We start from the raw sequence: 26,387 nt of genomic DNA on the forward strand, positions 1-26,387 counted from the left end.
TACTTCCTGCCTCATCCTTATTCTCCCTCCTGTTCCCATCCATTGGAAATCTGGGCTGCCTCCTCAGTGAGCCTGGAAGCCCCCTGAGGGTGGTGCATGTCTTGCTTCTCCCATTCGTTCCCAAGCACCAAGTACAGTGCCTGGCACTGTCTTAATATCACTGATGAACTGAGCGATACATGAACACTTAGAACAGTGCCCAGCACTTAGAACAGTGCTTTGCACATAGTAAGCACTTAACAAATGCCATCATTATTATTATTATGAACAAGACCAAGAAGGAGAAGCTACTTTCTGGAAAGAGAAATTCCTAGCAAAGCAATTTTGAAAAGTCCTCGAATTTCCAAGGCAGACCCAAAAAACTTTGGTCCTCCCAGCCAAGTCCTGCGACCGGGAGGTTCAAGGCATCGCAGAACATGGGCCGGAGATAATCTGTCTGGCGGAAAAGGCAGCGTCTGCTCCGATGCTGACATGTCCTCACCAAAGGAAGATAAATGGGCTCTGATTGTGAAAAGCAATTATTCTACAGAAAGGATGGAGTCAGCCTTCCCTAGCGTGATGAACAATGTGTTTACTGTAAAATGCTAATTAGCCCTTAAAATTATTAACGTAATTATTATTCATCTCAGGAACACAAATCTGCCAAGAAGTAGAGGGGACGCCATTGGTTACTTGAATCAATCTGAAGTTTTATGTGCCTTGAATTGTTCTTTTAAGACTACAAAATGGTTTTTTTCTAGTAGGAAGAACAGAGAGAAGGTTGACAGCCCCGCCCCTGCCGAATGCCCGGGAAGGGAATGTGGTAGATGCTTGGGGGTTGGAACCCCGGAGTCCCTGGGCACGTCTGCCCGAGTCGGTGTAGGAGGGTCAGGGAGCTTCAGTCCCGGCAAGGATCACCCAGCGAGGACAGGCATGGATGACCCAGGTGGACGGGCATTGTCCCGTGGTCCCATGGGCAGGATCGAAGGGAAGCCTGGGGAGCTGGAGGAGAACGCGACACCGCTTACTCCACTGACTTTCCACAGAACCTGGGCTGTGACCGGCTCCTTCTCCCGGTCGCCTGACTGCCCCGAGGGCCTGACCTCTAGGGCAACTTGTCCTTCGATAAACCAATTGGGACCTAGAAATTCACGTTTTGCATTTCCGGCCCCCCCGGAACTCCCTCTGGGCAGCCTTCCCTGATTGATTTTCTTCTCCCACCCATCTCCTCAGTGCCGAAGCATTCCCAGCCACCAGTAACGCTTCTGTACAAAGCAAATTACATACTCTACTCTTTAAGCATTTCTATTACATTCCCTTATCCATCAGTCTCTTCACCTTCACATTTTTTTGTGTCTGGCAATCAGTCGATCAATAGTATTTATTGAATGCTTACTATGTGTTCAGCACTGTACTAAGTGCTTGGGAGAGTGTTGTACAATGGAATTAGCAGACACGTTGACTGCCTGTAATGAGCCTACGGTCTAGAGGGGCAGACAGGCCCCCACAGTTGGACTATAAGCTCCTAATTGTCATGTTTTCTCCCAGGCATTTAGTAGGCACAGTGCACTGAGAGTTAATGGGGATCAGGGGAGAAGCAGCGTGTCTTAGTGGAAAGAGCAAGGGCTTGGGAGTCGGAGATCATGAGTTCTAATCCCGCCTCTGCCACTTACCAGCTGTGTGACTTTGGGCAAGTCACTTAACTTCTCTGTGCTTCAGTTACCTCATCTGTAAAATGGGGATTAAGGCTGTGAACCCCACGTAGGACAACCTGATTACCTTGTATCTACCCCAGTGCTTAGAACAGTGCTTGGCACATAGTGCTTAACAAATATCATTATTAGCATTATTATTATTATAGTAAGTGCTTAACAAATGCGATCATCATCATTATTATTATTATTGAGCCGGGAGAATGTGAAGCACACTCACTGGTGACTGTTATTCACCAACAGTAATCATTCATTTAGTACTTATCTGCCGCATGTTGTGCTAAGTGATGGGATAAATAAGAGACAATCAGATCGGACAGGATCCCTGTCCCAAGTCGGGCTCGCAGACTAAGAGGGAGGGAGAGTAGGCATCAGATCCCCATTTTACAGATGAAGCAACTAAGGTCCAGAGAGGTTAAGTAACTTGCCCCAGGTCACTCAGCAGCCAGAGGCAGAGCTGGGTTTAGAGCCTGGATTTCCCATTCCCTGTCCCCAGCTCTTTCCACCAGGAAAGGAAATGTAAGATCGTTATGGGTAGGGAATGTGTCTACCAACTCTGACATATTGTACTCTCCCAAGAGCTTAGTACAGTGCTCTGCACACAGTAAGCACTCAATAAATACAATTGATTGATTGACTTATTGAAATGCGTGGAGTTCAGGGTCTGGGCTTGACAGATCTGGAGGCTTCGCCGAGTCCCATTCCAGCCCGCAGCCTGGACTCTCTCAGCCCCCCTTGGCCTCTGCAGAGTCCCTCTGCAGAGCTCATCTGTGGAGCCCCTCTGTGGAGTCCCTCTGCAGGAGCCCCTCTGCCATCTCCGGAGGACACACGAGTGAAAGATGATTTTGGCCTTTCCCTCGGCGCACACAATCACTATCGACCTCGCTGCAGTAAATGGTATAAATAAAGCGTTCCGACCAAGCCAAGCTCATGACGGACGTGGCCCACGTCTCCCATACCACCGCTTTGCACCTACCCACAGGTGACCTGGCACCCCATCGCTAGCCTCCGGGGGTGACGGGGGGGGAGGGGGGGGGAAGGGAGCCTTCACCGTGGGCCAAGCCCACCCCAAGAGTCAGTTTTCCAGAAATGCCTCTGGAGCTTCCGAAGGCTCTCGGTCCAGGGCGGACAGAGAAGGGCCAGCACCCAGACTGCCCAGTGTGGCTGCCCTCTAGGAATGGGGTGAACAGCGCTTTGCTCAGGCAACACAGACCCAGGCTCTGAGTTCGGATCTCAGCATGGAAGGAGGGCCTTCTGTGGCTCCTTCTTCTCTGCCCACTCCAGCACGTGGCCTCGAGTGGAGTAACGCACGAGAGATATTTCTGCATGAAGCATACTTCTCCTTTCTCACTCCAAATCTTCTCTTTTCAGGCCCTGAAGACCTAGGGTAGAGAAATAAAAGGAGACTTTTTTGCATGAAGCAAATTTCTCCTTTCCACCACCACCATTCTAGATGAATTGTCTTGTAAAAGGCCTTGAAGGCCTCAAGTGGAGTAGCACACAGGAGATGTTTCTGCATGAGGCAGACTTCGCCTTTTCCACTTCATATATTTTCTCTTCTGGTCTTGAAGGGCTTAGGTAGAAAAATGATGAGGTGAGTTTTTCTAGGAGGCAAATTTTTCCTTCTTTAACCCTATATATTGGAGCTGACCTCTGGTATCCAGTGCCGCCATGAGAGCAAGTGTGAGTGTCACTGAGACAGATGTTCTCGCGCAGGGCAGAACACACCACAGATGGCATCAGGGGTGGTATGTACAGAGCACTCATTGCATATAGTCTTCAAAATGGGGATTCAAAACCTGTTGTCCCTCCTACTTACATTGTAAGCCCCCTGTGGGACTTGGTTATCATGTATCTACCCCAGTGCTTAGTACAGTGCTTGGCACATAGTAAGGACTTAACAGATACCATTATTATCAGTATTATTATTTTATACTGTAGGGAGTTAAGGAATGTTCTTAGGAGTTTAAACTAATGGAAAAAGCACGGGGCTGGGAGCCAGGAGATCCAAGATCTCGTCCCAGTTCTGCCACAGGCTGGCTGGGTGATCTGGGGAAAGTGACTTCATCTCTCTGGGCCTCAACCTCCTCAATCATCAAACAGGAGTAGATTGCAGGTCCCATGAGGGACAGGGATTGTGCGTGATGTGATTATCTAATGCTAACCTTCTCACAGTGCCTCAATCTCACCTATCTGGCCACCAACCCCTCGCCCACGTCCTGCATCTGGCCTGGAACACCTCCCTCCAAAAATTTGGGAGAGACAATTACTCTCCGGTCCTTCAAAGCTTTATTGGAGGCACATCTCCTTCAGGAGGCCTTCCCTGACTAAGCTCTCCTTTCTCTTCTCCCACTCCCTTCTGTGTCACTCTGACTTGCTCCCTTTGTTTTTCCATATTTGCAGCCCACAGCACTTATGTACGTATCTGTGATTTATTTAGTATATTAATGTCTGTCTCCCCACCTGTAGACTGTAAGCTCATTATTGGCAGAGAATGTGTCTGTTTATTGTTGTACACTCCCAAGCACTTAGTACAGTGCTCTGCACACAGTAAGCGCTCAATAAATACGACTGAATGAATTAATGAATGGATGATCTTGAATCTACCCCAGCACAGAGCACAGTGTTTGGCACCCAGTTCTTCTGACCACATGCGTGTGTCTGGATGGAAAGTAATATGATGCCAGATGAAGTGTTGTGTGCACCTATGCAGTGTCGGTCAAGTTGTATGTACGGTCCCGGGAACCTTCCTCAGCCCAATTTTGTCAGAAACGTAACCCCCATGAGATCAGAGAAGCGAAAGTGCAGACACAACTGTGTTCATTCCCTCTGCTCTCCCAGACTCTGTCTTCAGAGTCGCAACCCTGGGCTCCAGTTCTCAAAGGTGGTCAATGTTTCCCTCCGCAGTGCCGTTCCTGGTGGGCTCAAAACTGCCCCTGGGTAACTGGCATCACCAGCGCCCACTGCCACCTTTGGTTCCTCGGGAAGGGACATGGTTGAACCGAGCAGAGCGGTTCTAACACTCATGTGGGAAATGGAAACAGAGTCAATGTTAAACACCAGTTAAAGCCACTGGAGTCCTGGCTTAATTCGGTCAGTCTGAATTCACTGTATCCGCCACCCACACGACCGGTTTCAGTTAGCTCTTAACTGTGCCATGCAGGCAGGGCCTTGATCTCCTATGCAGAATGGACTGCCACGTTCTCTGCCTCCTCGCCTAACTGTTCCCAACTCGAGTCCGCAAAGAACAGACAGGGCTGGGCTGGACTCTGCAGAAACAGGAACCCTGGGCCAGGGAAAACTCGTTTCCACAATGAAATGCTCCCAAACTTACTGGGCGCCCCATGCACCGTGATGATGATGACAACGTCTCCACATGTAAATTCTCCTGAGATTCCTGGGCACCCCATACGCTGGGATGACAATGACAGAGACGATGACACATTTCTACAAGCAAATGCTTCTGCACTTACCAGGTGCCCCACACACCGTGATGCCAACGACAGCGGCGAGGAGGACGACGACGCTGAAGATGGTGCTGACGTTCGTAGACTCCCAGGTCGTGTATGCGGTGGGCAGCTCGCAGAGGAGCACGTTGTGTCTGCCTGATCTGACCCTCAGCCAAATTAAGGCACCTGTGGACAGACAAAAATCCATTCCAGGGATTTGTGAGGAGGCTGCTGCCAACCACCTGGCTCCCCAGAAAAGATCAGGGTGAGGAGCTGGGAGCCATCCCAGAGCTGGATCCCGTTGCCGGGGAAGGACAGGTAGTACTTGGGAGAGCTCTCTGGGTATAGCCCTCAAATGCCTGGGGAGAAGGCAAACTTCCATCCCCGCCGACTCCTCTTCAACTATCTGTGTGATGACTGCAGGTGACGATAGGGTGTGGGGGGAGGAAAGAAAGAGGGAGAAGGAGAGAGTGAGAGCGAGAGAGAGAGAGAGAGCACACAACCTTGGGGGAGTGGACTTCTTACACCCCCTACCCCACCTTCACTCTACTGGGCCTAGACTGGGCCTGAAAACCAGTAACTTGATGAACCAGGCTTGAATTTAATCTCTCATCACTTTCCACGTCCACCCGGGGGTGACTGGGCTTCAGCCCACTGAAATGCCCAGGTGACTGGAAAGGAATGGAAGGGCCAAAGGAAAGAGGACGTGCGAGCGGTCCTCAAAGTGGAAAAACATTCCCCGAAGAATTGGGACCTGGATCCTAGGAACGAAGACACACGTGTGCATGGCTTTTTCGCAGTGGTCTTGGAGCCTACCCTAAGCCTTGGAGCCTAGGAGTGTGTAGATGGGAGTGTATACTGCGTTTGAGCGGTGGTTGTGGAGCCTAGGAATGTGTGGAGGGGTGTGTACACGTGAGTGTATAATGCCTTTGAGCAGAGGTCATGGAGCCCAGGAGTGAGTATGCATGTGAGTGCATTCTGCGTTTGAGCGATGGTACTGGAACCCAGACGCCATAGCACAGGCCACTAATTAAATCTTAAAGGAAACTGTTGATGTCTTCCCCCATCCTTTTCACCAAATTTCCTCCCACAGTGAGTTTGCTGCTGGATTCCAATGTCAGTCAGTTGTATTTATTGGGTGCTCACTATGTGCACAGCACTGTACTAAAGTGCTTGGAGAGAGTATGATATAACAATAAACAGATACATTCCCTGATTACAGTGAGCTTACAGTCTAGATGGGGAGACAGGCATTAATGTAAATAAATTACAGATATGTACATAAGTGCCCTGGGGCTGGAGAGGGTGAATAAAGGGAGCAAGTCAGGGTGATACGGGAGGGAGTGAGAGAAGAGAAAAGGAGGGCTTAGTCGGGGAAGGCCTCTTGGAGGAGATGTGCCTTCAATAAGGCTTTAAAGCGGGGAGGGTGATTGTCTATCAGATATGAGGAGGAAGGCATTCCAGGCCAGAGGGAAAAATGTGGGAGAGAGGTCGGCGGTGAGATAGACGAGATGGAGGTACAGTGAGAAGGTTAGCATTAGAGGAGTCAAGTGTGTGGGCTGGAGTATAGTAGGGATGCGGCATATTTCTGTTTCACACAGGCACCTGACAAGATCCCAGCCACAAAATGCCCTTTTTCAAGAGCCTCTCCTTCAGGAGGATTTATGAACTAATTCTCCCACTAGTCAAAATGGGAAAATCATTAAACAGAGGAAATTGTAGCAAATCCTTTGGCATAACTTCACTGGAAGCTCCCAGGCCAACACTTTAATTAAAAGGAATTGGTTGGCTTCTAAACCATAATTGAAAGAATACTGACCAAAGGGGAAATCCTGAGCAGAGAGAGAGAAAAAAAAGACAAAGAGAGACAGAGAGAGAGAGAAAGAGACAGCACTAGCTCATTGTGGGCAGAAAACGTGTCTTCCAACTCCGTTATATAGTACTTTCCCAAGTGCTTACTACAGCGCTCTACACACAGTAAGCACACAATAAATACCATTGGTTCATTGACAGAGAGGAAGGGGGAAGAGATGAAGGGAAGAGAGGAGCCCTAGGTCCATCCTTGCATCCACTGAAGAGGTTGTCGGCACTGTCGCTGGCTTCTTCCTCATCTGACCTTCTGCTAGCCAGAGGGCCAGATGCCGACAACAAACGTGACCCTTAATGGCACCTAAACTCCTTCCTGAAGGGAGGCCTTTGGCTGCTCTAGTGAGTTCTTTAGACTCTCGGCCTATCATTGAGTACAGCTTTCCTGCATTCTACCGCCCTTAGATTTGGTCTTCCCAAAGCGCCTTCTCCTCCATCATCTCATCTTATTCTCACAACATCCCTAGGAGGTGGCCATAGTGTCCACATTTTACAGAGGAGGAAACTGAGGCCCAGAGAGATTGAATGATCTGCCCGAGAGCACTCAGCAGGCCGGGGTTCCTGGCTCCTGGCCCCTTGCTCTTCCCACGAGGCCCCACCGCCCTGCCCAAGCACTAGGCCCCACTAGCAATCCTCCTGCCCACTGCTGCACCGTTTTGTTCTGTCACCCAGCCAATGGGCTCCTCATGTCCTGAAGATTCATTCATTCAATCGTATTTATTGAGCGCTTACTGTGTGCAGAGCACTGTCCTAAGCGCTTGGGAAGTCCAAGTTGGCAACATATAGAGACGGTCCCTACCCAACAGTGGGCTCACAGTCTAGAAGATGTTAACAGGCTCCCCGGGAGCCTAACTGGCAAACAGGAGCCAGGCTGGGGGCTTGGGCTTTGGCTTCTGCCCTTGAATCTCCTTCAGAGCGGGGCAGAAACTCCTGACTGAGGCCGATCCAAAGCACGATGTCACCTCCTGAAGCGATTCGGGCAAATGCCGGTGGGGCAGCTGTAGGTTCATCCCACTTCCTGAACGCGGCCCGGACGCTGCCTCTCCGGCCCCTCTCCCCCCCCTCCCTCAACACCCCCACCTTCCATCACTAGCAATGACAACCCGGTGGGAATTCCCGCACCCACCCCCGGTGCTGAGATTGGACAAGGACCTCCAGCTCCAAACCTCGTCCCTGGCGGCAACTCCTCTAGGTAAAGGACAGCAAGTCTTCGTCTGAGCATCTGCTGCCCTCAGCCTGCTTCCCCTCCCACCCTAGGGCAACATCGAAATGCCAGCCACCAGCTCGGCCTGGGCCGTAGCCCCCAGATGGGCAACTGGCCGGCCAGGGGCAGGAGCTGGACTTGGAACTGAGGTTCTGAGTTTCTATACCTAGTGCTGACCCTCTTTTCCCCACTTCTTCCATCCCTCCCCCTGTTGCCCCCATATCCCTGAGGTCATCTGAATCTGAGATGGGAAGCAGGTTTCTGCACTGATCTGGAGCGGGTCGGACCCCACCCTCCCAACCCACCCACCTCCCAGGCAGAAGTTGGCAGTTGGGAGGCAGATAGTCGCGAGCAAATGCTGTGGATGGCCGGGACTGGCCCAGGATGGCTGGCTGCCTTGGGGAGGAAAGAAGCATTGATCTTGCTTCTTGGTCAATCAATCAATCAATCAATCAATCGTATTTATTGAGCGCTTACTATGTGCAGAGCACTGTACTAAGTGCTTGGGAAGTACAAGTTGGCAACATATAGAGACCGTCCCTACCCAACAGTGGGCTCACAGTCTAGAAGTCAGTCAGTTAATTGTATTTATTGAGTACTTACTGTGTACAGAGCACAGTACTAAGTGCTTGGGAGAGTAAGACATAACAATGTAACAGGCACATTCCCTGCCCACAACAAGCTTATGGTCTAGAGGGGCATGGCGATGCCAATGTGCCGGTGACCATTCAGATCCCGTCCGGATGGTGGAGGAGGGCTGGAGATCCCTGCAGGAGCAGAGCCCCCAATGGCCTCGATCCCGTGGAGGAGGCGGGGGGAAAGGGGCCAGGGTCCTGAGGAGGGAACAGGAGCAGAGGGGAAAAATGGGCAAGGCAGAATGAAAGCCCCTCTCCTGTACCCGTGAAGCCCCAGATGCCCCTCCCCCGGGCTCTTCCTGGTCCTGCTGCATGACAGTGTCTGACCAGAGCAGGGCCCCACTGTGATAATAATAATGATGATGATAACAAAAACCTCAGGAAAAATAACGGTATTTGTTATGCCGTCTTTATGCGCCAAGCACCGTATTAAGCACTTAGACACAAGACAATCAGGTCAGACAGAGGACCTGCACCTTGGCGTCCTCTTCCAGCATCTAGCTTTCTGCCTCCTTGAGGGCCCCGGCCATGTCTTCTGACTCTCGTGTTCTTTCTCAAGTGCTTGGTACAGTGCTCTGCATACAGTAAGGGCTCAAGAAGTACTTTTGGCTGGGGAGCCAGCATGGTTTAGTGGAAACAGCGTGGGGGCCCTGGGGGGCCCTGATGCCACCTCTACCACCCAAACAGGTAGTGACCTTATTGAGCCTCTGCAGGGAGTCTTGTCTTTCATTAAAATGAACGCCTGTCCACATAAAAGTGAAATACAGAATGCCGCCTTGGTGTTGATAATTAGGAAGCATAAAGGTGACTTTTAGTGAGATGAATTTATCCTACCACAGAAAGACAGAGAAGAGAAGCCCTTTGCAATCCCCTGCGACATGACCATTCTGCCCAGATCAGGACTTTTTTCACTTTGGAGCCAAAAGCAACACACTGCTCAGACTGTCTTTGGGGCTGGATTCTAAGACACCATGAGTGTGTCTAGCGTGTCTGACAGTCACAACCGACGGTACTGAATTAAAAAGTCCTGATACACGTGTGGCAGCCGCACCATGCTTTCTGGGGATGGGGGTGACCATACTACACTTGGGGGTGAGGGTGGGGGCGGTCAGACAGTATTGTCGGCGGGATGGTGGCAGGCGCACGGCACAGCCCCCGACCTCCCCTGAAATCGATCCACCCCACCTTTCCTTGCCGTTGAAGTAACTGGGGAATAACGGTGGCGTTTAGTGGGGGCTGACTCCCCGGGGCTGAAGTTAGTGCGTCTCCCCGCTGCCTCATCCTCTCATCCCCTCAATTCATCATCAATCCATCATCAATCCATGAATCCCCCCACTAAATTCCACCGTTATTCCCCAGTTACTTCATATTGCCTCGTCATGGGTAGAGGGCTTCATCTTTGAACACTAGGCTTCAGTTTCCCTTCCATCTCTCGTCTCTCTCCCCGTCTCTTCTTCCTTTTTTTTTTTTTAAATAGTATCCGTTAAGTGCATACTATGTGCCAGACACTATATTAAGTGCTGGGCTAGATACAAGATTCCCAAGTTGGACAGAGTCCATGTCCAATGTAGGGTTCACAGTCTTAAACCCCATTTTACAGATGAGGTAACTGAGACCCAGTGAAGTGAAGTGACTTGCCCAAGGTCACATAAAAGCCAAGAGGCAGAGCTGGAATTAGAATTCAGGTCCTCTGACCCCCAAGCCCTTGCTGTAGCCCCTAGGCCACACTGCTTCCCCTTTTTTTCCTCCTCTCCCTTGTCTCTTCCTCACCCTCTTCCCTGCCTCCCCCTGCCTCTTTCCCTCCCTCCTCTTTAGCAGAGTGGGATTCTGCATTAATTCAGCCCAAATGAAACCGTTGGGATGAAATACCACCAAGATGCATTTTAAAGTGCATTTCCTCTGAAACAAGCCCGTAACTTTATTAAAAAGCCTCAGTACTAGTCAAAAGGTGAAGGAAATATATTACGTTATTATGAAAAAAGAATGAGGTTACTTAAAAAATAGCTGAAAAAGCAGTTCCTGCTCAATTGGCATGTGGTGGCTTCGGAGCACAGTGACAAGGGGAGCTTTTTCTTAATAATTTCTTTTCCTCTGTTCGCAAGCCGGGGGGGAAACGGCTTTCAAGTCTACCCCACGGGGCCCTTTCCTCACTGCCACAGTAGCCTCGGCTGCCACCCAGCTTCGGAAGATGCAAGGTAGTGATTGTTCCGGTCTCCGGGCAACCCCGTTCTAGTGACAGGCCAGACAACATGGGCCAGCCAACACTCCCCACGACCACCCGGCCCGCCCCGCCCAGGAGACGGTGCATCTCAAAGACAGGCGTTGACTTAGATGGAAAACCCCTTTGAGTCCCATTTCTTGGTGGAGGGGAAGAGGAGGGGACGTTGATCCTGGAACTTAGTTGAGAAGCAGCCACTCCCCATCACAGAAGCCAAGGAAACACAACATGGAAAGCAGATTGGTCTTGCCCCTTCCCACCGATTGTCATCATCATCAATCGTATTTATTAAGCGCTTACTGTGTGCAGAGCACTGTACTAAGCGCTTGGGAAGTACAATTTGGCAACATATAGAAACAGTCCCTACCCAACAGTGGGCTCACATTGTCCTCTCTCATTGTCCGATGAGAGAGGACGAGAAATGTTTGGGAAATAAAGGGGACGCCCAGGGGGTCGGAGAGGCATGCCCTGCTTCACAATGCAGGTGGGAGGTGGTGGGCCTGGGCTCCGCTGGGCCGACTCAACAGAGAGGCAGTGGGGCGACCGGGGGTAGTGATGATGAGGTTGGCTAGGTCAGGTCAGTGTCGCTGCCCACCTTGGGCCACCGCGAGCAGGAGCATAGAAGCGTTGGTGCCGGTCCTGGGGTTACCAGGCCCTAAGGTGGACATTGACTGCCTGCCCCTGGAAACTCCAAGCTGCCAACCCACTGACCAGTCAAAAAAATTCAAAGACTCCTGAAAAATCTGGGGCAGAGGTAGGAGTGCCACTGGAGGGGGCTCACCCCAGAGAAGATGTCCCCTGGGGCATGTTGCCAGACACCACCCCCTCCCAGAGCCTTCCATGTCAGTGGGGGACAGGTGCTGCTCCCTCAGAGGCTTTGCTGGTCCTGATCACCTCTGGGTAGAGGCAGTGGTGGTGATTATTAAGTGCCTACTGTGTGTGCAGAACCCTGTACTAAGCGCAAGGAAAGAATCCGCAGGCAAGCGTTCAACGTGGGCCCTGGCCATGGTCGTGTGCGCTGTGGGACGGTTCACCACCCCCAACACGTCAAGCCTTCCCTGGGCTCGACGGCCCGGCCGAGTTGGTGACCCCCCCGCCCACACTTCCCCCGGAAATTCCCTCCGGGGAAAGTGGTGCCTGAAACCATGCCCTTTCTACGCTTCCCACAGATCCGGCTGAATGAATAAATAGCCAGTGGCCAGAGGTCAGTACCAGAAGAAGGCCAGACTCCATGCGCCCAACTCCCCGGCTTGGGTGACAAGTTCGGGGGAAGGGAAGGGCTGTGTCCGACCCAGGACCCAGAGGAAGGTAAGTTGCAAAACCTTTTGCTTACCCAATGGCTTTCCTCTTTCCCCTCGGGAGAGGATTGTGAAATGCAGAAGAGAGCTGAACTGTGCCCCATGGACAGACTGCGGGGCCGGCACAGGGGCTGCCCTTCTAAATGACAGGTGACGGAAAGCGCGATACGCCGGTCGACCTGTAATGCAGGCATTCACTGACCCAGAGGTCTGTGGGGTTCTGGGAGATGTCTGCTCCAGAGGCGGGCCAGCCAGTCGGTCAGTCCTGACCGTCTGCCCCGACGTTCGGTTTGAGAGGGGTCACCTCGCTGAGGGGTAGACAGGCCACAGAGTGGACTGCACCGAGCAGTGGGTCGGAGCAGAAAGGGCCCAGAACCGGGAGTCAGAGAACCTGGGTTCTAATTTCAGTTCCATCGTTGGCCTCCCATATGACTTGGGCAAGTCGTTTCACTTCTCTGGGCATCAGGTACCTCATCTGTAAAAAGGAGAGTCAATACCTGTTCTCCCTCCCTCTGAGACTGCGGTCAGAGGCAGATTTGATCTGGGTATCTTGTATCCACTCCAGGGCTTAGCACAGTGCCTGGCATGTAGTAAGCGCTGAACAAATGCCACGCTGGTGACGATGATGACTACCATCATTATTAGCACACCTCAGTGGTGCTGACATGAACTTTCAGCTTGGGACAAAGGACCATTCTAAGAGGAAAAGCTGCCCCGCCCTGGGCAGTGATTCAAGAACCAAAATTCCCAGCTCATCCACCTTCCCCCACCTTTGTCCATTTCCCAGCTCTCACTCGCCCTACCCAGACTGGGGGGAAAAGACAGAAACTCTGATGATAATGTAACTCTGACGTCCACTGGTTCTGACGTATTCCAACTGGGGTGGACGCATTAGTCCAAAGGATGCTTACATGGCAGTGGCAGTGGCAGCTGCTGCTGATGTTCTTTAAAGAAAGGCTGTGCCTTCAGGCCTTTCTTTTAAAGAACAACACTGAAATCACACAAAATAATTTATCTTCTATTTGGAGAGAACTGCTAATTTCTGGAAAAATCATCCAATTAAAGGCTCACTTGTACCAATTATGAAGATATTTCAACTTCAGTCTGTAAAGGACTGGTCAGTGTGGCTCCTGGCGCCCACCCCAACCTCAGCAGCAGATCCCACCCAGACACTGTTCCCTCCTCCTCTGGGGGCTGGGTCCTCGCTGCTGCCATCCCTCACAGAGGAGCCTGGGAGCACTGGAAATCTCCCTTGGCCTTTTGAGCTCTGTCCATTATGACAGAGAGGTCAAGAAGGAACCCGCCCACTGTGGTATGCGGGTTAAAAATAGCACTGCGTTGGGCACAACAAATTCTCATCAAAAATTCAGTGCCCGTGTTGATGGGGAGTAGTAATGGTCACTTTACTGAGCATCTTCTTGGGGCAGTGCAGTGTGCTAGGCATTTGAGCAGTACAGAATGAACAAGTGTCACGTTCCTGCCCGCAAAGAGCTCCATCTCTATTCGGGGAGACCAATGAATTGAGCGGGTACAGTGCCCAGCAAAGTTCCAGCGACGAGCGCTTTCCACTGGGGAAGACAGCAGAGAACTCCAGACCGACCATGAAAACCGCAGGCCACGGGGGAAGCCCCACTTTGAGCCCATAGTACATATCACAGATCAGCCCAGGCTCTCCCAAGTGCTGAGTACAGTGCTCTGCACACAATCAGTGCTTTATAAATGCCTCTGATTGATTGACCGACCAAATGATCAACTGATCGCTTGAGCTCGACAGTTTTCCCGCTGGCAGTCATCTCGCTGTGTTTTCCTCCCTTACAGAGCTGGTCCCCGGAAGCCATCAGTGCCGGGGCTTGGCGTCCCCATGAGCCACATCCACTCCGGGGCGTGCCCGGGCGCCGGGGGCCTGAGGGGTGCTGGAGCCGGGCCGGGCCGGGCCGGCCGGACCCATCGGAGCTAGGATGAGCGGAGTACAGCGCTGGCTGGGACTGGGGGTCAGCTTGTACGTCTGTGGGCTGCTGGAACCGAGCACCGTGGTCCGGCCCGGCCCACCCGCTGCCTCACTAGGGACCCCCGAGGGCCCCTCTGCCGACGGGCCCCACCCGCGAGCCAAGAGAAGCTGGGTTTGGAACCAGTTCTTTGTTTTGGAGGAATATACGGGGACAGAGCCGCTGTACGTCGGTAAGGTAAGGTCCCCCCAGCCCTCCAGTGTATCGTGTGGGTGGGTGCGAGTAGTTGTGGGTGTGCGGGTGGGCATGGGGTATGGCCCTGGCTGGAGGAGACCGTCTCTTCGGTGAACCCTGCCCCTCTCAGCTCCTGAATTCAGGAGAGGGCTTGGCAGCAGCCACCGATGCCACCCTAGTGAGAAATGTTTCTGGGTCACCCCATGACCCCAGGGGGGATGCTCTTAAGAGAAGTAAGACCTAAAGGCACTTCTCTTAGCTTGATCTGGTTCACTCTGAAGTTGCGATTACAAGGTCAGCAGGCCTTTATGCGGGAGCCCTATCAGCTCATTGTCTCCTTCCCTCTGTCTCCCGCGTGGGGAGGAGCCCGAAACCCCGAGAACCTGCCTATCGCCCACGGGGGTCACACGCAGGGCCGTCCTCTGCCCCTCTCCGCAGCTGCACTCAGACATGGACAGGGGTGACGGCTCCATCAGGTACATCCTGTCGGGAGAGGGAGCGGGAGCCGTGTTCACCATCGACGATGCCACCGGGGACATCCACGCCACTCAGAGGCTGGACCGGGAGGAAAGGCCACAGTACACCCTGAGGGCCCAGGCGCTGGACAGGCGGACGGGGCGGCCCATGGAGCCAGAGTCCGAGTTCGTCATCAAAATCCAAGACATCAACGACAATGAGCCCAGGTTCCCGGACGGGCCTTATGCGGCCACCGTGGCCGAGATGTCTCCCGTGGGTAAGCATGGTCGGGGCCGGAAGAGGGTGGCGGGGGCCGGGATGGGTTTTCCAGGATCGAAACGGATGGGCAGGTGCTGCCTGGTGAAAACCTGGGGACCAGAGGAAGGCCCACCCAGTAGGCCCTGGGGGTGGGCCGGCAGCTCTCTCTGTGCCTGAGGCTGGGACCGGGGCGGTGCCGAGTGCGGCCGCTCGGTTCAGCTTTCAGAGGGAGGCAGCATTGGTGGTGGTGGCAGGGCACGGGCCGGGCACAAAGCACACATGAACCACTTAGCCTGTACTCAGAAGTGCCTTTCTCTCCCTGGCCCTCAGATTGCGGAAGGGAAGGAGGGAGGGAAGGATGGGGAGAAGGTAGGGGGTGGAGAGAAAGAGAGAGAGTTCAAGAGAGAGAGTTCACTGCGTAGTTCAGAAAGGTGACTGTAAGCCTTTTGCGGGCAGGGACTGTCTATTCTACCCGTCTGGTTTTCTCCCGAGTTTAGCGCTATGCTCTGCATGCAGTAGGTGCCCAGAACAGTTCCCTGCAGACAGTAAGAATCCAATATAGTGCCCTGCCCACAGTAAGTATCCAATATGATGGCCTGCACACAGTTAATAAGCACTCAGCATGGTGCCCTGCACCCGGCTGGCACTCAGGACAGTGTCCTGCCAATAGTAAGCACTCAATAAAAACATCTAACTGAAGAAACCCAAACTCTACCTTCCCCTTGTCTAAGAGGAATAAGAAAGTCCCATCCTTGAGGGTTACCTGCCCATTGCACCCACCCCAAAGAGCAACAGGTGTGAACTTATGTGTCTACACTGCACGCAGACGTGCCCCACCATTCCCTGCACCAAAATGTGGAGATGAGGGTGAGAAAGTGGTGTTTACTACACACCGGTTTTTCAGGGTAAAAAAGGTTTCTGATCTTCACAAGGGCCAAACGTCTCTTCCTCCCTCCCCAAGACACTGTGCTGCCAATCAGGGACCCACTTATGGCAATCAATCAATCCATCGATGGTACTTATTGAGCGCTTACTATGAGCAGAGCACTGTATTAAATTCTTCGGACCGTACAATGCAACACAATTAGCGGACGTGTTCCTTGCCTAGAATAAGCTTACAGTCGCCAAAGAACAGGAGGCACTCGAAGGCGCTTCCATCCCGTGTGCCGCAGGGAGACTGCATGGTGTCTGTCTGGTTCTCGACCACTAACGAATTACAGAGGGAGCCTCAGATATCAAAAAAATGGACACCTTCCCCTCCTCCCTGCCCTACACAATATGACCCCCACAATGTCTTGCATCGAGTCCGGGTTAGGCCGGGCTGGGCCGGTCCCATCATCTCTCCAGGTGTGACGCCGTTTCCCCGTTCTCTCAGGAACCTCTGTTATCCAGGTGACGGCCACCGATGCCGATGACCCAAGCTACGGGAGCAGCGCCAGGGTGGTATACAGTATCCTTCAGGGTCAGCCCTACTTTTCTGTGGATTCCAAAACAGGTACAGATTCGACCCGGGAGTCTCAGGAAAGGTCCCATCCAGTCCCAATATCTCATGGCCATTGGAAATCCCGGCTCCAGCCCCCTCGCCGGTAGGACTGTGGGACCGGGGTCCATAGAGCACGGAGATGGGTTTCCCGGAGGAAGCGAGAGAGCAGCTTGGCACCCACAGATGGAATCCCTGGAGCCAAGTAATCTCTGGGCTCACCGTCCCCAGAGGAAAGAATGGAGTCTTCAAAGTAGACACCCTACAATCTCTCCATCTACAGACCAGGCGGGCTTGCGTGGCTCCCTCCTGGCTGGACATAATGATGAAATACATGCGCTGTAGGGAGGAGGATGAAGGAGGAGGGAGGAGGCAGACATTCGCCTTACAAGGCAATGAGGGTTGGGGGGAGGATTAAGAGAAGGAGGGGGACGAAGAGGAGGAGGAGGAGGACTCAGGTGGCCCCACTTCGGCCAGGCCCAGCCCTCGCTGAGGGTGCTGTTTCTCACGGGCGGGAGAGAGGGAAGGGCCATCCGCAAGGATTGGGGCAGGAGGAGGCTGCTGGGGCCTGTTTAGAAAAGGAACCCCAATTTCTCCATCATGCAGGCTTGATTAGGACTGCGCTGATGAATATGGACAGAGAGGCAAAGGAGAGCTACGAAGTGATCATCCAGGCCAAGGACATGGGGGGTCAGCTCGGAGGGCTGGCTGGGACTGTCACCGTCAACATCTCTCTCTCTGATGTCAACGACAACCCGCCCCGATTCCCTCAGAGTATGTCTCCGTGTGTGTGCGCGCGTGTGTGTGTGTCTCCACAGGGGCAGCATAGATGTAGTCAAACAGTTCTCCTGCAGTGTGTGTTTTCATTTCACAATCTGGCTCTGTCACTGAAGGATATTAGGGGATGCTCTTCCCACAGCATGAGTCTGTTCTGGTAGAATTTTTACCTCTACAAAGACCCAGGTAGATTTGGGGCCAGGAGAAATGGTTGGGCACATGTGTGTGTATTCAATCAAGACTTGAGAATGCCCTCCCTCTGCCCATCCGCCAAGCTAGCTCTCTTCCTCCCTTCAAGGCCCTACTAGAACAGTGCTTCAGCGCTTAGAACAGTGCTTTGCACATAGTAAGCCCTTAATAAATACCATTATTATTATTATTATTACTAAGAGCTCACCTCCTCCAGGAGGCCTTCCCACACTGAGCCCCTTCCTTCCTCTCCCCCTCGTCCCCCTCTCCATCCCCCCCATCTTACCTCCTTCCCTTCCCCGCAGTTTGTACATATTTATTACTCTATCTATTTATTTATTTATTCATTTATTTTGCTTGTACATATCTATTCTATTTATTTTATTTTGTTAGTATGTTTGGTTTTGTTCTCTGTCTCCCCCTTCTAGACTGTGAGCCCACTGTTAGGTAGGGACTGTCTCTATATGTTGCCAACTTGTACTTCCCAAGTGCTTAGTACAGTGCTCTGCACACAGTAAGCTCCCAATAAATATGATTGATTGATTGATTGATTGATTGAGAACCATTAATGGGATAGCCGTAACATGAGAAGCAGTGTGGTCTAGCAGAAAGAGCATATCTGAGAATCAGAGGACCTCAGTTCTAATCCCAGCTCCCCCACCTGTCTGCTTGGGCAAGTCACTTAAATTAGAACAGTGCTTTGCACATGGTAAGCGCTTAACAAATACCATTATTATTATTATTATTAAATTCCCTGTGCCTCCGTTACCTCATCTGTAAAATGGGGGTTTAGACTGTGACCCTTTGGAGGAACGAGACTGTGTTCAAACTATCTTGCACCTACCTCAGTACAGTGCCTGTCACATCGTAAGCGCTCCGCAAATCCCATTTAAAAATAAAAAAGATCTTCAGGAATGCGACATTCCTCAAGAATACAACCTGCTCAGTAACGCGAGCACAAGGGTCTCCAATGTGCACTGCGGCTAGAATACTGTTAAGGAACACGAGGATGTTTGTCCGCTCCCATGTGCCTATTTGTGAATGACCCTAATTTTGCCTTTTAGTGCAGAGCAGGGGGCCCTGTCCAGGTCTGTCTGTCCTTCACACATTCCCCATCTGTTGCTCGCTCACCAGAGCTGGCTGGGGTGCTGTAACTCATCATTTGCGTGTGCTTGAAAGGGTCACTGGATTAATCAATCCATGCTGTTTGCCAAGTGCCTGCCCTCTGCCGAGCACTGTCCTGAATGCTTGGGGGAGTATGGGAGAGGGAGGAGGCACGGGTCCTACCCTTGAACAGTTTCCCCCTTTTCGGGGGAGGAAAGGTCCGTCTCGGAGACTGGTTCTGTGGGAGAGGCGGTCTCGGGCTCCAGGGGCTGCCCCCCGGTCGTTTTCAGCACTGAGTCTTTGTTTCCCTCCTGCAAATCGTGCCCACAGAGCATTATCAGATGAGCGTGTCGGAGTCGGCACCGGTCAGCTCCACGGTCGGGCGGGTGTTCGCCAAAGACCCGGACGAAGGAATCAATGCCGAAATGACATACAGTCTGCTGGAGGGCGACGGCCTGGATGCCTTCGACATCAGCACCGATCCCAACTTTCAAGTCGGCATCATAACTGTAAGGAAGGTAGTGTATCTTCTTGGGCCTAATGAGTTTTTCAACCCTGGGGTGTTGATACATGACTGTGTATGTGAGTGTGCGTGTGCACATGAGTATGCAAGCATGTGGCGATGGCGGGGCGGGGGGGGGGCACACACGCAAGGGTGCAGATGAAATCACTGAAATCCCCCTTTCCTGTTGCCACCCAAACTTGCTCAGGATTTCCCTTTGAGCCCTAAACAACAGCTGGACCCTCCTCGGGGTCTTGTAAAAGTCCCCCCAAAGTTATTTTCCCACTTGATTCCTTAGACACTGAAATCATGGTAGCAGCTCAATGACCCAACCACGTGAATGAGCCATTGGATAGCTGAATTAAAACTGGGCACATTTTAAAGTAGAGCAGGGCCATCCAATCGGGAACACCTGAATTAAGAGGCAGAGTTCCTAAATTACACCTTGAAGATCCATAGGGATCCAGAAGTCCCAAAGAAGTTTTGAGTCCAGCAGCCAGGTAGCAGCCCGGCGCATGCTCTCTACGCTAGGCTGCAGGTTCCAAATCATCTGGACAACTATTCAGGTAAAAACTTGGCCAGCACCGAATGTGCCCGGGCAAGGGGGGGCTAGTCCCCTGCTTTTCCTCCGCAGCCTGGGGGCTCAGACCCCAGACTGCGCACCTCCGGACCGCGCCTGTGGGTCGGGAGGAGGGAGGGGCTGGGCACAGACCAACCTGGCTTGCGTCCGACCGTGCTGCCCCTCTGGCCCCTTTCAGCCGCTGAGCTTTGAGAGCAAGAGGAGCTACACGCTGAAGGTGGAGGGGGCCAATCGGCACTCCGAACTACGCTTCCTGAGCCTGGGCCCGTTCCAGGACACGACGACGGTGCACATCAGCGTGGAGGACGTCGACGAGCCTCCCGTCTTCGAGCTGGGCACCTACTTTGTGGAGGTGCCCGAGGACGTTGAGATCGGCGCCACCGTTCGGACCCTGTCCGCCGCCGACCCGGACGTGACCAACAATTCCATCCGGTCGGTCTGCACATCGCACCCTCCTCCCGTCTGCCTCCCGGACTGAGCCCTGCCACCTCCTCTGCCCGCCCTCCACCTCCCCTAACCTTCCTTCCCCATTGCGACAGCTCCTGTTTGCTTCCATCCTCAGTCCCTCTAACTTTTACTAAACGGAACAGCACGCTAGGGGAGACCTGGCAACGGGCTCGCTGCCCTTGATTCCTGACCCAGAGCTGCTGCCTTCCTCCCTTCGCACTCCCACCCTCACAACTCCCACCTTTTTATGGTATTTGTTAAGAGCTTACTATGGACCAGGCACTGTACTGGGGTAGCTCGTTGTGGGCAGGGAATCCGTCTATTTATTATGTTGTACTGTCCCAAGCAACTAGTACAGTGCTCTGCACACAGTAAGCACTCAATAAATACAATTATTTACAATGAATAGATGCAAAAAAAACCTCAGGTTGGACACATAGTCCGTGTCCCACATGGGGCTTACGGTCTTAATCCCCATTTTATAGATGAGGTAACTGAGACCCCAAGAAGTGAAGTGACTTACCCAAGGTCACACGGCAGACAAGTTGGGGGGGGGGGGTCAGGATTAGAACGCAGGTCCTCTGATTCCCAGGCCCGTGCTCTTTCCATTAGGCCATGCTCCTTCATGCTCCCTCAGCTATTCCACTCTCTTCAGAGCTCCACGACAGCACTCTGCAAGGAGCAGGTGTCCAACATAGTACTCTGCACACAGAAGGTACTTGGTACAGCACTTTGCACATGGAAGGTGCCCAGCATTGCACTCTGCAGACAGAAGGTGCCTAGCGGAGGACTCTGCACATAGTAGGTGCCTAGTACAGCACTCTGCCTGAAATAGGCTCCAATCCAGCACTCTGCACAAAATAGACACCAGGACAGGCCTTTGCACACAGTAAGCAACCAGTACAGGGCTCTGAGCCCAGCAGACATTGTAGCTGGGACCATTAGCCCATTGAAACTTCCAGCCATGTCAGCCGGTGTGGGTTGGGCTCAGATGGATATGTACGGCCCGGTCGTCGGCTCCAGGGACCGCTACCACTCCGGGGCAGGGGGCACGTGAGGATCAGGTTCACCCACCCCAACGGCTCCAATCCCCCAACCCGGTCTGGCTGCTCGCAGCATTTTCAGGGCTAGACGAGGGCCCCAAGGGTGAGGCTACCTGTCCTGTCGAAGTAGGTTCCAGGAGCCTGGGGCTAGCTGTGCTGCTGTGTCGGCACTTGGGGAAGTGATTTGGGGCACGTGTGAGGCACTTGCCATGCACAAAGTGTTGTGGAGGATATAAGAGAATCAGACACGGTCCTCATCTCATCAGGGGCTCCCAAGCTCAGAGGGAGAGAGAGCAAGGAGCTGACCCCCGTTTCACTGAAGAGGAAACGCAAGTCCAGAGAGGCCATGGGACTTGCCCCGGGTTCCTCAGGGGGCCAGTGGCAGAGCCGGGAGTGGAAGCCAGCTTTCCTGACCCTTGGCTCTCTCCACTTGATCATGCTGCCTCCATTTTTAAGAATTTGCAAGTATTCCACCACAATCCAGTGGCCTCTCGTACTGACTTTTAATGGGCAACCAGCCATTGTGGGCTTATTTTGGCAACCTTCTCTGTCCTTCACATCCTTTCATACTCTTCCAAGGCTGATAAAGGCGTGCGCACACACACACACACATACACACCACCACTCCCTCAATCAAAAATTTTACGTGTAATATTTCTTACATCACCCTTTGAAGTAAGAAAATGTTAGCCCAGCTTACCAATTAAACCACAGAATAGATTTTGTAGATTAGTGGGTTCTTTCCTTCAAAGAAAAACCCATGGTCTAGCAAAAGAAAACAGATGGTAGTTTGAAAGACCCAAAGAGCAATTCCAACAGGCTCCCCGATCACATGGGGACAGGGTGCCCAGCCTGGCTCTGGACTCCCACGCAGTCGAGGGTCTGAGAGTTCGGGGGTCTGACACACAGACCGCCTTCAGTGTGGCTCTCCTGTGCGTGGGTGGGTGGGTGGGAAATGGGTGTGTTAAGGCTCTTCATGCTCAGGCAGTGAGAGCATGGGCGGTAGCCAAACGATTGAGAAAGGCAGAGACGGACAGTGAGGCAGAGAGCCAGAGACAGAGAGAAAGCGGGTCATAGAGACCCAAACACAGAGACAGGGAGAGAGAAACAGAGACTTGGAGGCAGCAAAAGCCACAAAGACAAAGATAGGTTCCACGGCATTTTTCCAACAGTGTGGTGGCACTTAGAGGTAGAGAAAGATATACCCAGACGGAGACACAGGGACAGCAAGACACGACAGAGACTTAGAAACAGAGACAGAAATACAGAATCTGCACGCCTGCATGCGGCGAGGGGAACATGGGGGGCACGATGCCATGTGGGTACCGAGCTTCATCTTCTCCCCATTTTTCAGGCTGTTCACGGTCACCCCGAAAGCTGGTGCTAGATCAAGGCTCTAGTGTGCAGCTGTGGACTTTTCGAGATATTTCTCAGCATCAGAGGATTCCCACCGGGTCAGCTCTCTCTCTCTGTGGTGTACAAGTCATCCGCAGCCAGGCCCCAGGTGACTAATGTATGTGTTGCAGATATTCGATTGACAGAAGCAGTGATCCGGGGAGATTCTTCTACGTAGACATCACCACGGGCGCTCTGATGACTGCCAGGCCCCTCGATCGGGAAGAGGTTCCATGGCACAACCTCACCATCTTGGCGGTGGAGATGAGTAAGTGGGAAAACCGGACCACGTTCCCGCCAGTTACGTCACTGGGGATGGAGGGGACAGAGCCGGGAGCCTTGGCACGTGATGAATCCGGTGCCACATTGTTGGCAGGAGCGCGTGGCCCCCACCGGGCTCCTGGACAGGAGAACGGACTGGGAAGTGGGCACATTCTGGGAAGGGAGGGGCGATGCCTGGAGGGGGCCATCTCTGCTTTGCTCCTTCATGGGGTTGGGAGAATCAATCAATCAACAGTATTTGTCAAGTGCTTACTGTGTGCAGAGCACTGCACTAAACACTTTGGAGAGTACAATGGAGTTAGTAGATATATTTCCTTCCTGCAATGAGTTTTTACAGTCCAGAGGAGGAGACAGGCATTAATATAAATATATAAATGACAGATAAGGATGTAAGTGCTGTGGGGTTGAGGGTGGGGTGACTATCAAGTACTCAAAGGGGACAGATCCAAGCGCAAGAGAATATGGTGTGATGAGCAAAAGATGCTAAGGATGGGGGGGCGGTGGTCTCGGCTAGACAGGTACCCCAGAGTGTTCGAGAAAGGTTGATCTCACAGAGTTTCACTGAGCCTTACTCCTGGACTTGTTCTGAGTGGAAGCTCTTTGTGGGCAGGGATTGGGTCTCTGAGTTGTTCTTGACAAGCACTGAGCACATTGCATCAAGCCTAATACAGTGCTCAATAAATACTATTATTATTATTATTATTATTATTATTATACCACTATTATTTGGTCTCTCACCACCCCAAAACCAGAATTACCCCAGTGGCAGTGAACTCAGGGTATGCAGCATCATTTTCTCTAAGGCCCTGGGAGGGAGGATAGAGAAGAAAGAGTGAGTCCGGGGAAAGGGGAATTTGGAGGCCAGAGCCAGGGAATTCATCAGAACCCAAAAGGCACTAAATCTCAGCACTAAAACATGAATTTCCCCACTGGGGACCAGGCACACCCGCATGTGGCCTGATTTCATGTCCGGAAGGAACTCTGAGAGAGGGGTGTGCTTCCGTAGGATATGAACTCTGGGGATAATTTAGAAAAAGAAAGCTCTTTCACCCAGTTCGCCCGCAAACTGTCTCCAGGTGATTTTCAGCAACACAGCTTCCCCAGAGTCAAACTGGCATCACCCCCGTGTACACCGCAGGGAAGATCCGGGGACCTCTGTGCCTCAGTTACCTCATCTGTAAAATGGGGATTAAGGCTGTGAGCTCCCCGTGGGACAACCTGATCACCTTGTAACGTCCCCAGCGCTTAGAACAGTGCTTTGCACATAGTAGCGCTTAACAAATGCCATCATTATTATTATTATTATTATTATGGCGGCCATTCATCACTGGGTTGCCGAGGGCTAGTTCGAGCCCGTGCTGGGACCGCGGGTGTCTCCTTCCCCATTTCGTTCAGAACCAGGCCGAGCGGGCTGCTTGCCACGTTGGCCGGTCAGTAGGCCGGAGCTGCCTTTCCCGGATCCCAGATTTCTCTTCTCCTTCAGACAATCCCGCCCAGATCGGCAGCGTCTCTGTCACCGTGAAAGTCCTGGATGTGAATGACAATGCCCCAGAGTTCCCCGGGTTTTACGAGGCTTTCGTCTGTGAAAATGCCAGAGCAGGGCAGGTGAGCGTCCCAGAAGAGGGAGCCGGGTGACAGGTGTGTTTGCCTAAGGAGCACACGGGGGACCGGAGGGGGTCAAAAGGTCAGAGAGCTTCCCCACCTAACCCCACCACTCGTTGGCACGTCTCCGTGCCCCCTTCAACATTAACTTTTCATCACTGGCGGAGCGCCGGTGTCCGACTCTCTCCACTCCCCCTCCACACGACTGCGGGACACTGGCTGCCGGCTCCATCCCCCTGGGCCCAGGAGGCAAGCTGCCCTCGTTCTGGTTACAGTATGGTGCTCTCTCTCCTCCGTCCAAGAAAGGACATCCCGAGAATTTGGCATTCTACGATTCCTTCCCAGCTCCTGAGGGCAAAGACATCCCGGGTGATCTTTCCACCAGAAATTCCCACCTGGAGAGGCCCCAGACCCATCCCAATTGCCTCACTCTGCATGAGCGGTCCTGGAAACGTTTGTGGAGAGCTCCCGTCTCTCCATCTTTCCCTGGAGGCCCAGGAATGGTCCAGACGTTAGAGGGAACCCAGTGACGCCAGGCAATCCCCGGGAGAGTCTCTCTCACTTCTCCCAGCCCCGCAGCAGTATCACCAAGTGGTTACACCCAGGAGACGTGAGTTTTTGCCTATTGGAGTTCCTCCTTTGACTCTGGACCCTGTTTTCCTTCCCTCTCTCTCTCCTTTGTCCTTCGCTCCCTTCACCCACTCCGTCCCCCTCTCGCTCCCTCACATGCTGTGTCCCTCTCCCACCTCCTTCCTCTCTCCTTCCCTCTTCCTCTCGCTTCTTCCACCTCCCCCTCTCTTGCCAACCCCGGCCCTCGCTCAGGTGATTCAAACCCTGAGCGCTGTGGACCAGGACGACCCCCAGGACGGCCAGCACTTCTTCTACAGCTTGGGCCCCGAGGCAGCCAACAATGCCAACTTCACTCTGTGGGACAATCAAGGTAGGCGGCGGCAAGTCACACGGCGAACACTGGGAAGGGAAAGGGCTGCTATTGTCACACAGTGGCACGTGGCCATGGCGGTGGTGACCATCGTCTCCGGCTGCCTTTTTCCCCCCTGCTCAGATAGGCCCCGGCAGCCGCAGCTCATTGCCAGGGGTCAGGCCCGGGATCTAAGGCTGGCCTCGGGGAGGACACAGTCACACTGCAAGGAGTCACTTGGGAAACTCGGAATGGGGACGTGAAATTGAAAATGAGCTTCGAGGAAGTACTGGGAAAACCAGAGCCCTTAAGCAACCCAAGGCACCCCAAGCCGTGGGTGGGATAGAGAGGGTTGGTGCCACTCAACCCTGGGGGAGCTTGCATTCTAGCACAGAAGGTGAGAAACCAAAGAGAACAGACACACACAGCCGTTGTCCGGCACCGGCACCTCATTGTGTAGCGAACATGAGGGAACGGCACATCCACAAAGGAAAGTGGCATCGCCAGTGTGGCTGGAAGGGAGGGAATCAAGGAAGACTTAAATGAGGAAGCACTATGGCGTAGTGGATAGAGCACGGGCCTCGGAGTCAGAAGGTCATGGGTTCTAATTCCGGCTCCGCCGCTTGTCTGCTGTGTGACCTTGGGCAAGTCACTTCACTTCTCTGGGCCTCAGTTCCCTCATCTGTAAAATGGGGACTGACACTGTGAGCCCCACATGGGACAGAGACTGTGAACGACCGGATTTGCTTGGATCGATCCACCCCTAGCACATAGTAAGCGCTTAACAAATACCACAATTATCACTGTTAGGA

At 52.8% G+C, this 26,387-nt stretch overlaps 1 protein-coding gene across 3 annotated transcripts in view; it reads left to right on the forward strand.

Annotated features, from left to right (window-relative positions):
• The window catches only part of CDH20 (cadherin 20), a 49,673-nt gene that overhangs the window by 18,882 nt on the left and 4,404 nt on the right, over positions 1-26,387 (forward strand). Inside the window, exons 1-11 of one of the 3 annotated variants that reach the window (XM_038770401.1) lie at positions 10,962-11,040; positions 12,233-12,371; positions 14,180-14,544; positions 14,980-15,274; positions 16,631-16,750; positions 17,342-17,509; positions 19,136-19,323; positions 20,066-20,319; positions 22,904-23,040; positions 24,538-24,659; positions 25,479-25,596. In XM_038770401.1, the coding sequence (XP_038626329.1) occupies positions 14,320-14,544; positions 14,980-15,274; positions 16,631-16,750; positions 17,342-17,509; positions 19,136-19,323; positions 20,066-20,319; positions 22,904-23,040; positions 24,538-24,659; positions 25,479-25,596 (1,627 nt within the window). In that variant the 5' untranslated portion in view covers positions 10,962-11,040; positions 12,233-12,371; positions 14,180-14,319. Of the gene's footprint in view, positions 1-10,961; positions 11,041-12,232; positions 12,372-14,179; positions 14,545-14,979; positions 15,275-16,630; positions 16,751-17,341; positions 17,510-19,135; positions 19,324-20,065; positions 20,320-22,903; positions 23,041-24,537; positions 24,693-25,478; positions 25,597-26,387 lie in introns of those variants that run through there. The other 2 variants (XM_038770400.1, XM_038770402.1) reach the window with 2 other exon arrangements.

Source organism: Tachyglossus aculeatus, chromosome X3 (assembly GCF_015852505.1).
Source record: "Tachyglossus aculeatus isolate mTacAcu1 chromosome X3, mTacAcu1.pri, whole genome shotgun sequence".
In the NCBI taxonomy this organism is placed as follows: Eukaryota; Metazoa; Chordata; class Mammalia; order Monotremata; family Tachyglossidae; genus Tachyglossus; species Tachyglossus aculeatus.